Here is a 10,162-nt window from a genome sequence, read left to right as displayed (position 1 = left end):
CTATATTGGTCTACTATTTGACTCGATTTGACTTAGTTCTCTATCTGTGGCTGGATTATTATCTTGGACTATTACTCGGTTCTAATATACTATTTGGTGCAACTTCCTTATTTACTAAATGACTCGCTGGGGACTATTTCATGTGTCCTTATTATTCTTATGGACTTTCATTATTTACTGGTTATCTACTGCTATACTTATGCAAATTTGGCACATGTTATTTGAGCATTGGCCCATTCTGTTGCTGCTATTGTGTCTCATTGACTGATACATTATTATTGAAGAAATGGTGGCATCAACATCCTATTTTCCTCTTTACCCATTACGCATTGGTTATTTGGCAGCCTTTCTCTTACGTCTTTTATTTGACTCTCACTTATTCTTATTAGCCAACCCTATTAAAACATTGTTTTGGTTGGTCCCTTTTATTTATATGGGTGTTTTAAGTCCATTGAAACATTTTTATATATATACTCGTGGGTCATTTATCGTCGTCTTGTGAATGATAGGTATTACCCACTTATCACCCATTTATACCTTTGAGAGTCAGTGCCCGGGTTGGGACACTATTACTACATATATGTTATTAGGTTTAAGCTAAGATCGCTGCCATTACCTCCCAACTCGAGGGGGAAAAGTAGAAGAAGAAGTACAAGAAAGAGGTATTTTATTCCATATGTTGTGATAATTTTAATGTGACAAGAATATTCAACAAAGGGGGAATACAAAAGACAGTTTTTGCATCTATGAAGAATTGTATTTGTGAAGATTTTTTGCAAAAGAAAATTAAAGACCAAGAATCTTTTTTATTACAAGCTGAAGTTATAAACTCCAGCTTGAGGGGGAGTGTTGAAGAACAAAAATAGAAGTCTTATATGACTCTCACAATAAGAAGTCTTATAAAGGTAAGATTATTATGGAAACATGTTTCACATAAGAGTTTCAATTTAAATGTATTTTAGTTATGTTAGTCTTTTATTTATGTTGAGTTATTTAATTATGTTTGAATTTATCTTTAAGTATTAAATTTTGGATATAATTGGGACAAGGATAGTTTAATTGTAATTGAACTCTACTACTTTCCTCTATTATAAATAGAGGTCGTTCAAGTACTCTGATTATATCAAGTCACTGAAGTATTTCTTTTTTTCATAAATTCATCAACATAAAAAAATACATTCTTTATGAAAAATAGAACACCAAATACTCCCTGTATGAGGTTTGTTTATTATAAGAAATAACAAAACGACAACTCCATCAACTTAGCCCTCTCATTATATATAGATCTGGTTGATGGTTCAAACAAATATGAGGAACAAAAAGGGGCAAAAAAAGACAGCAAAAGTAACTCATTTGCTTTTGGTAGCACCAAAAATGTAATGTATTGTATAGAGGTAATCTATTGGGGGCATGGCTAATCTACATCATTGCAAATATTCACATAAACATAAAAACATTACCAGTGACTCGTATCTCAAAAAATAAAATTAGAATAAAATAAAATAAAAATAAACATACAACCACAGGAATACAGTTGGAGCGCTTCATCGTCATATTCTCCACACTTGACCATTTGCAGTATTTCTGAGATCAGTCACCAATCCTCAAAAATGGGTCGCAGGTTTCTTACCTTCTAGTGGCTTCAAACAAGTAGATCACGTCCAATAAATTTTAAGCCTTTACCATGTTGCCTCAATGCACTGCAGCCTGGATGGTTTTCTCATCCAAACAGAGAATCTTCCCACCACTTAATTCCATCTTGCATCTTTTGAAAAAATGTAAACCTTCAATTCGTTTAGAAATAAGCAAGCAAACCGGTGAGCTAAATCCTTGGGTCCTCAGGCTTGAAGCACCTGACAGTGGACAATATGACTCTTCAACCCATTTCGACCAGCAATGCTCGACCACAGGTTTGTAACAAATGTTTTGAAGTGGCCTTTTCCAGCAATGGTCTCCCAGAGCTGAGCATTGTTATCCACATTCGTGTCAGGACTTGATACATCCACCACACTAATACTTGTGTTGTTACGAATAATGCAGAGTTTTCCATGAAGAGAAACAAGTGCCGCAGCTTCCAAAGCCCTTGAACTACCTAAGTGAATCTTACTATCAATAAACTTATTCCAAGAATCGGTCGCTTCATCATAGACTCTGAGTTTGCATCCATCCCTGCAATCAAGTGCATAAAGCTTTCCATTCAAGGAAATGCTAGGGTTTCGCCAACCTGCAACCATCCCATCATTAACAGGCGTCCAACTGTTTGTTGCAGGAAGATATGCTTCACTCATCACCTGGCGATGGGAACCAAGCCCTTTAAGAAACCATCTTCCATCATACACAACTCCGATGAAGGGCACCATGGCAGTACTCATATCAGCAATAAATGTCCATCGATTCTTGTTGGGATCATAGACTTCAGCTGATCTTAGTGTCCTTTGGATCCCTTCACATTCTCCACCTGCAACATATAGGCAGTTGTTTATCACACATGAACCAAAAAAGTGCCGCTTCCGCAACATATCTGGAGCTCTGTGCCATTTGTTGGTCCGGGCATTGTAGAATATGACACGGCGCATAGAGCCACGAAGAGGGTCCTTCCCTCCAAACAAATAGAGATGACAACCACTTAGAACTGCACAACCAAACCCAAGTGCTACTGAATATTCAACTGGTACAGGTGGAAGTGGCTGCCATAGCTGATATATTGGGTCGAAAGCGTGCCAAGATATCCTGCCATCACGGTCTCTTTTGATCACATAAACCCACTCTTCTCCCATTCCAAGGCTTTTCCTAAGAGAATAGAAAAAGTTTCCAGCTAAGAGTCGATACCACCTTTTGCAAACTAAGCGAAGCTTACGATGTTCAACACGTGGAACACGGATGAGACAAGCAATTGCAAGATCATCGGGCAGTCCAGGCAGGAGAGGCGGCTGAAGTCGGTTTCTCTCCCTGCGCGAGTTCTTTGATTTGGGTGCATGAGGTTTAATATCAGGTTGAATACATAGTTTGGCCCCAGGAACAAATTTACGGGCCCCTGCAACAGTTTTCAAGCCTGAATCAACTCTACAGTAGCATGACACGGATTCTACCTGCAGTTAATCCATGTTAAACCGTTCAGAGATAAAATTATACACCATCATAAGTGGTGATTAATGCTTGCAAAAATCATGATGACTGCTTGTATTACCAAGCTGTTAAAACATTTGTACAGATGAGATATTGGGAAGAACCAGTGCAACTAACTATAATAAACCTTGGATATTGAGGTTCCTACACAAGATATTTATGAAATGACATCCAATTTCTTGAAAGATTATTGCCTACAAGCTTGAAGATAAATGAATATCATAGACATCAGACACACTGCAATCAGCCACATTACTTGGCAAGAAAGAATGAGCATCTGGGCCTGTGAACCAAATTTTGCCTACATTTCTCCTGTCAACAACTTCAATATCACCGTTACTCTTGAATTAAAACGAGTACCTAATTTAAGAGGACAATCCCCAACAAATACTGGCAGAATCATTCAAACATGAACTAATGCTGGACTTTTCACCCCCTACCAACTCACTTCTTATTCTCGAATAGATAACTTGAGACCTATGCATGCAAGCCCTTGACTTGACCAGGTCCTTGAGATAAGAGGGTTTTTACTAACACTTTCCCTCATCTCCACTCTTAAACAGAAGAGACATTTTGCAATGTGGTGTGAAGAAACATATTTAGGCATAGATTTGCTCCTATACCATATTGAAGTTGAATCCAGGTCCATCCCATATTGACTTGCCAATTTAGGGGTCATTTCTCAACTAATAAGTTTCAGATTAACCAAATGTGGAACTATTCACCCCCTTCAAACTTGTATCACACATTTCAACATCCACTTGGAGAAGTGAAGATAAGTTTAACAGCCCCTAATATTTGCAGGCCCTTGAGATAATAGATGCTTTGACCTTCTAACAGTTACCGACATGAACCAGGCAATAGACCAATCAGACATGATAAGCCCAATAACAATTTGATTACTACAAATTGCAGAGAGATACATGGTGCCTAAGATCAAAACCTTAACTAGAAGATATCGTGTTACAACCAAATAAAAAAGGCCCAACCAGCCAGTAGCACAAGCAAATACAGATAATCGTCTAATTGCAATTATGGCAGGTAGAGAATGTTGCAATTAATTCAGCTATTGTGGTTTTAGTCCTAATGAAAACGGTTGGAAGCTAGAGGTAGATATGCAAAGATTGTAATCGTAAGAGAGGGGTTTCTATATGGATTTTTTAGAAGCTCATAGAGACAGAAGAAGACCAAAAGGCAGTAGGAAGCATGCTGGGGCTTGGGCAACATGGTTGTGGCCTCTGGGCTATTCCGAAATGATGGATTTAGAGAAAGAGTTTCAGCTTCTCATTTTGAATACCAATCCGCTGAAGCCAAAAGCATGTATTACACAGAATAGTTTGTTATCCAGGCAATTTCCTCCAGCTTAGATGATAAGAAAACACTTCGGCATACATACATTCCCCCCAACTAATGTTCCACGCTAACCCAAGAAGATACTAAAATAATAAAAGAGACTCTGAAACAAGGTCAGTTTCTTTGTATATGTATTTTTTTGAGGATTAACTTGAGACCTTTCTGATCCAGCAATTGATCTAAGCACCCTCCACACTAAGGGCAGAAGAGGAGGGAGAGACCATAAATCACATCTGAGAACATTCTAGATGACTAGCAACAAGTACATGAAAGACAACTTCACAAGGCACAGATTTCAGTAACTCAATGAACAAGTTCGAATATATCTTTTAACCATCACTGATAAGCTTTCACTGAGATTTTCTACAATTGATGGAATTTCTAGACTCAAAATTGCCTATACCAATGTTAACTCTTCTAAGAACAATGGACTTCCACATGTCATGCTAGATACAGATGGAGAGAAATCATTAAACTCTACAAGGTCCCCAGGTTTTCACAGAGGATGCAATCCTAGGGGTCCCAGTTCACGATTGGCTCAAGCTCAGCTCAGTTTAACCTCGATTCAGCTTGATTTCTTTTGAACTCAAGCCAAGTTCGAACCTTAAATAAGGCCCGTGTAGTAAATTGAGCAGAGCTCAAGATTTATGTAGCTCAGTGCAAGGCTCATCAAGCTAACTCATAATACTTTATATAATAAGAATATATTATATGCTGACAGTCCTGTTTTATCGATTTTGGCAGAAGACTAAGTGTTAAAAAGCAATCATAAAATATTAAAGAATACTCCATCTCTCTTCTTTACAATAAGTATAATATAAAACAAGTAAAAAGCTGTACCTTTCTCAGCCAAAAAAAAAAAAAAATGATGCGAAGAAAGGTATCTTCTATCATTGAGTTTTAAGCAAAAACATCAATTCAACCACTTTCTCAGGTATCTCTTCTCTCCTTTCTTTCCCCTCCTACATTGTTTACCACATCTTTTCTTCCTCCCAAATGCTTCCTATGCTCTTACTTCCTTCTCGTTTCTTCTCCTCTTCTTCCTCCCATCTTCTTCCTCTTCTGTCTTTTTTTTTTTTTCTTTTTTCATTCTTTCATTCTGTAGACAGGGGGCAGCATTGGTGCCCCTTCTGGTACAGAGAAAAAGGAGGGTGGCACCCCCTCCCCTCTAGCCTTTTTACCCTTTTTTTCGGTCCTTTTACCTCTCAACCTCTTCTTCCTCTATCTCCTTACTTTTTTTTTTTTGCTAACATTTCATTTGGTAGGCAGTGTTGGTTTATTGGACCCTCCTGTTTTCTTCTGCAGAGAGGGGCGGTGCTGCCCCTTTGCACCTGGAAATCAAGCCGAACTGGGGCTTGTAAATTTTTGTTCAAGTCAAGCTCGAGCTCATGCACAGGCCAAGGTTGAACTGGGGGGACATGGTTTGACCAAAGCTCAGCCCAAGGGTTAGAGCTTGGCTCGACTTGTTGCCACCCCTAATAAAGAGAAAGAAATATCTTTGTGACTTGTATTTCTTTCGCTCCCAAATCTGAACTTCCTCCAAAAACAGTTTATGGACCTCCATCCTATGAGCATACTAGATTCTGGAGGGGGTTAGTTGGCCAAGGGATTAAGAACTAATTCCTACATAAGTTTTCATTATGAATGTTTTCCTGACACAGTAATCTCCAGCTAAAATTTTTCTTTAAGAAGGTGGTTTCAGAACATGAAATCATTACGAGAATTGTAGCTCTGTCTGACAATAAAATTATTAACAATCGTTATGTCTAATAACTGACAAACTTTCATTAAAAAAAAAATTACAAACTAATAAAGCAGGACAACTAGCACACTCAAGTCAAGTAACAGTTTCAGTTCTACATATGGTCAACGGAATAACATACTAAAATACATTTCCATGTGTCAATATGTCAATAAAAGTAACCACCTTAGTCATTGTAACTATATCAAATTATCTGATTCCATAATAACAACTAGCAAGATGGCCAAGAGAAATGCAGAATGGCTGAGGATCTGGTGAATCTCAAAATATAGGTCAACTGGAGGTTCATGTTTGAAGAAGTTCAAAACCATCTAATAGAAAATAAACCAGAAAGTCAAGCCAGTTGGAAAAATAAATGCAGTAATGCATAGCAGACCAATCAACAAAGTATTCAGGCCCAATTTGACCAGTTAGGAATCAGGCAAGCGCCTCTCAAAAAACGCCAACAGGGCTCCTCACAGAAAATCCCACATATCAAATTAATTAACCTTCAAAAGCTTATGGATATCACTAGATGAAATCGTCTGCAGATTACTGCATCAATCTGATACACATTTAAATATGTTGTTTCATACAAAATTGAATTTTGGGTATTTTCAGAAATAGCTGTATCCTGGGCGCAATATTAAAAGATACTATTAGCATTTGAAAGCAGGCTATGAAAACTTGGTAAAGTCAAAGTAAAATTATATTTGTAGTTCAAACTTTGAAAGGAAAAAAATCATTTAAAAAAAAAAAGACTGAAGACATAACAAGAAAAAAAAAATTGTTATTACAAATGTCACAATACCAGTCAATCAGCAGAAAATTGCAAAAGAGTATCCTGCTGATAGTCAGACAGAAGATGAAATAGTAAATAAGATCAGAAAGAAGCTACTACGTGAACCGAACAATGACATCAATTGGCAACATCAACCACTTCGGCCATAAGTGCACATCTCGGAGAACTACCATTTGATTAATTTCAGTAACATCTAGATGAAAGGAAATAAAAGGTATTAAAAAGAGTGAAATCAAAATTCGCTCCACAAACACATCTAGTTTTGGCGTAAAAAGCAGTTTCACAATGCATATTTTTCAAAACGATGTCATTGAAGAGAGAATTTGCCAGCAAGATCACGAATCAGCTCAAAGCACAGTGAAATTTCATACATTAAACCTTATTTTGGACCAAAACTTGCAGTTTCTGCAAACACTCACGATACATTTCAGAGACTAATGTACAAAAGATGAAAACCCCCAATTAAGATTAGAATCGGACTAACCAGAGGCGCTTGAACTCGAATACCACTTCTGTAAGTAGTCGAAGAACCTTCGGCGGTCTCCATATCAGAAACCCACTTCCAACATCTGAAGAAAGAACCCCACGAGGTGCAACGAGAAGACCACCAAGGAGCAGAAATGCAAAGAATCTCAGATCGAGAAAGCCGCAGAACAAAAAGTCCCTCCCTCCTTCCGGCAAATGGGAAGCAACGGTAGTAGTCTCAGTTCGACCTTACTCTTTTTCTGACTATCTCCCCAGAAAAATGAAAACAATGAATGGATCATCTTCAAAACGTGAGCTCGATACATTTCTTCTCCCCTCTCTCGAACTGAAAATTACAGCTGGAGCCCGGACCCATAGCTCTCACCAACTTCTAAATTTTTTAAATGCTTTCTGTTTTTGGCTGGAATATATTAAATCAAAATCTGGAGATTTTCTAATCGGAGGACAGGATGCTAGGGTGCGACCATTTCTGGCCGCGTCTGTCACAGGGCCAGTTTTACCAGTCAACCCTTTCACTGCAAAACAACTGAACAGAGGTCTCTTTCTACAAAAACTCAATTTCAAAATATGTATCTCTGCTCTCTCACCGTGGAAATGAGTGTGAACAAAAACAAAAACTGAAAAAGAAAGACAGCAATTGACATCTTTTTTCTATATTTTTTAGGGCTGCTTACATTCTTACATGAAGGGCCTGTGTATATATATTTTGGAAAAATATCTAAAACACTTTTCTATAAAATTTTCATATCTCAAAAAAATTCATTGACTGAATTTAATTTTATAAAACCTGCTGAATAACAAAATAATATCTTCTAATGCTTTTAGCAAAATCCACTAATACCATTTACTTAACAAGGAAAAATGACTGAATTAACCTTGTATGAAATATAAAAATCTAATTAATATAAAATATTTATAACTAATTGGCTAATAAGTAACAATATAGTTATGTACTTCTATTTTTAATACCAACCTGGTGCATTTGTTCACAACTTGGCAAATAGGGGGAAGGTGGCTGGGCTCTGTAAGCTCAACCTCATCGTGTCCGGGTGGTTATTCCATGTTACGGACCATCCCTACATGTTGTGGTTGGGCACCGGTTGTCAAAGCCTTAGCTGTTAGACTTAACAGGAAGTTCATTCATCATTCAAAGTGGTGTTATTTTAGTGATAATCATATATTATCATAACTTTATGAGCAATTTAAATTTTAAAACTCTCGGAGATAAAACTATGAATTATAGTTAAATAGAGTCTTACCTTTTTATTTATTAATTGAGGGTATTTAAATACATAAGTATTTATTAGATAAAAAAATTATAATTAATTTTTTATATATTTCAAGATATGTTAATGAGGACATTTTAGGTATTTTTATTAAATAAACAGTGGCAGTGGATTCCAATAAAGAAGAGGTTAAAAGGAATAATTTTGTCATTTAGTGGATTTTACTGAAATGAAATTCAATTGTTAGATTTTTAATATAAAAAAATTTATAGATAGATGCTTTTGATATTTTTCCCCATATTTTTGGTGTTATTCAACACCATGAATTTACATCTAAGTGACCTAGGGCCAACAAAGTCAAGGTGACCTTTTTCATAAGATCATTGAACCATAACCTAAGTGTCATGTACTCCTGTGTTTCTTCTAATTTGGTCAATAATTTTAATTTTTCTTAAAACTTGTGAAATTATGCGTAAGTTTTGGATATGAAGAATAATGATTTTTATCTTTTAGAAATAATAAAGGTTTCTTTTTCTTATCTTGAAATTTATTGCATTGATGCTTGTTCCTTTTTTCTATTAGAAGTGATTACATTAATTTATGAAACTTATATACATGGACATCCTCCCTTGAGAACTTTGATCTCAAATAAAATTACTCTACAACAAAAATAATTCTATTTATCATTATAAAGTTCAGTTTAGCCCTAATAAATAGTAAAATCGCCAAAACTTCATATTTATTAGTACTACAAGAACCTTGTCCTCAAATTTCCATAGCGTCGTTGTGTGTAGATTTGTTGTCCCATGTGCCCACACTTTTATAAATGTCTACAACCAATGGAGGTTTGAACCATTCATTAGCATTATGCCACAAGTAGTCACTAATATATCTATTGATTGTGAAGTGGTCAAAGAGGATACATGAACTTAAAGCATCATAAGAGCCAAACCAAGGTAGTAGTTGGCCTTCCATTTGAAAAGAAGTCTATAATATTTTTTAATTATAGATGGTGTAATAAATCTCTAAGGCCTTGTTAGTGTCCATGGTTGAAAATTTATATATGAGGAAAAGCTAGAAATACTTTTCTTAGGATACACATTTCCAATAAATCTTCAAATAAAATCCTATTAGTTCATTACTAGGAAATTACATGGAAAATTTTAGAAATTTCCAAAAAAATAAATAAATGGACCTGTTAGTGCCTTTTTCCAAGGAAATAAATGGAAATTAATAATCAATCTCATATATTACCATACTTATTCAATAAATTTTCAGTAAAATAAAATGTCATATACAAATTTGCCATGAAAATTGCATTTTGTTAAAAGTATTTTAGCATCAATTGTCAAATACTTATTAAAAAAAATTTCCATATGGTTTTCCTACCCATCTTGGTTAGAAAATTTTACCTAAAAAATTATATGA

General features: G+C 35.9%; 1 protein-coding gene across 1 annotated transcript; it reads right to left on the bottom strand.

Moving 5' to 3' along the window:
- Positions 1–1,303: 1,303 nt before the first annotated feature.
- LOC137941171 (F-box/kelch-repeat protein At1g55270-like) lies at positions 1,304–7,856 on the bottom strand. The gene is made up of 2 exons (XM_068786464.1): positions 7,507–7,856; positions 1,304–3,089 (listed from the first exon to the last, which is right to left on the bottom strand). The coding sequence occupies exons 1-2, from the start codon at positions 7,567–7,569 to the stop codon at positions 1,839–1,841; spliced, it is 1,314 nt and encodes a 437-aa protein (XP_068642565.1). The 5' UTR covers positions 7,570–7,856; the 3' UTR covers positions 1,304–1,838.
- Positions 7,857–10,162: the final 2,306 nt, after the last annotated feature.

Source organism: Aristolochia californica, unplaced genomic scaffold, assembly GCF_029961685.1.
Source record: "Aristolochia californica isolate CCGP_79_NKW_82.1479 unplaced genomic scaffold, dmAriCali1.0.hap1 SCAF_9, whole genome shotgun sequence".
Lineage (NCBI taxonomy): Eukaryota > Viridiplantae > Streptophyta > Magnoliopsida > Piperales > Aristolochiaceae > Aristolochia > Aristolochia californica.
This window is presented reverse-complemented; position numbering and strand designations above follow the sequence as displayed.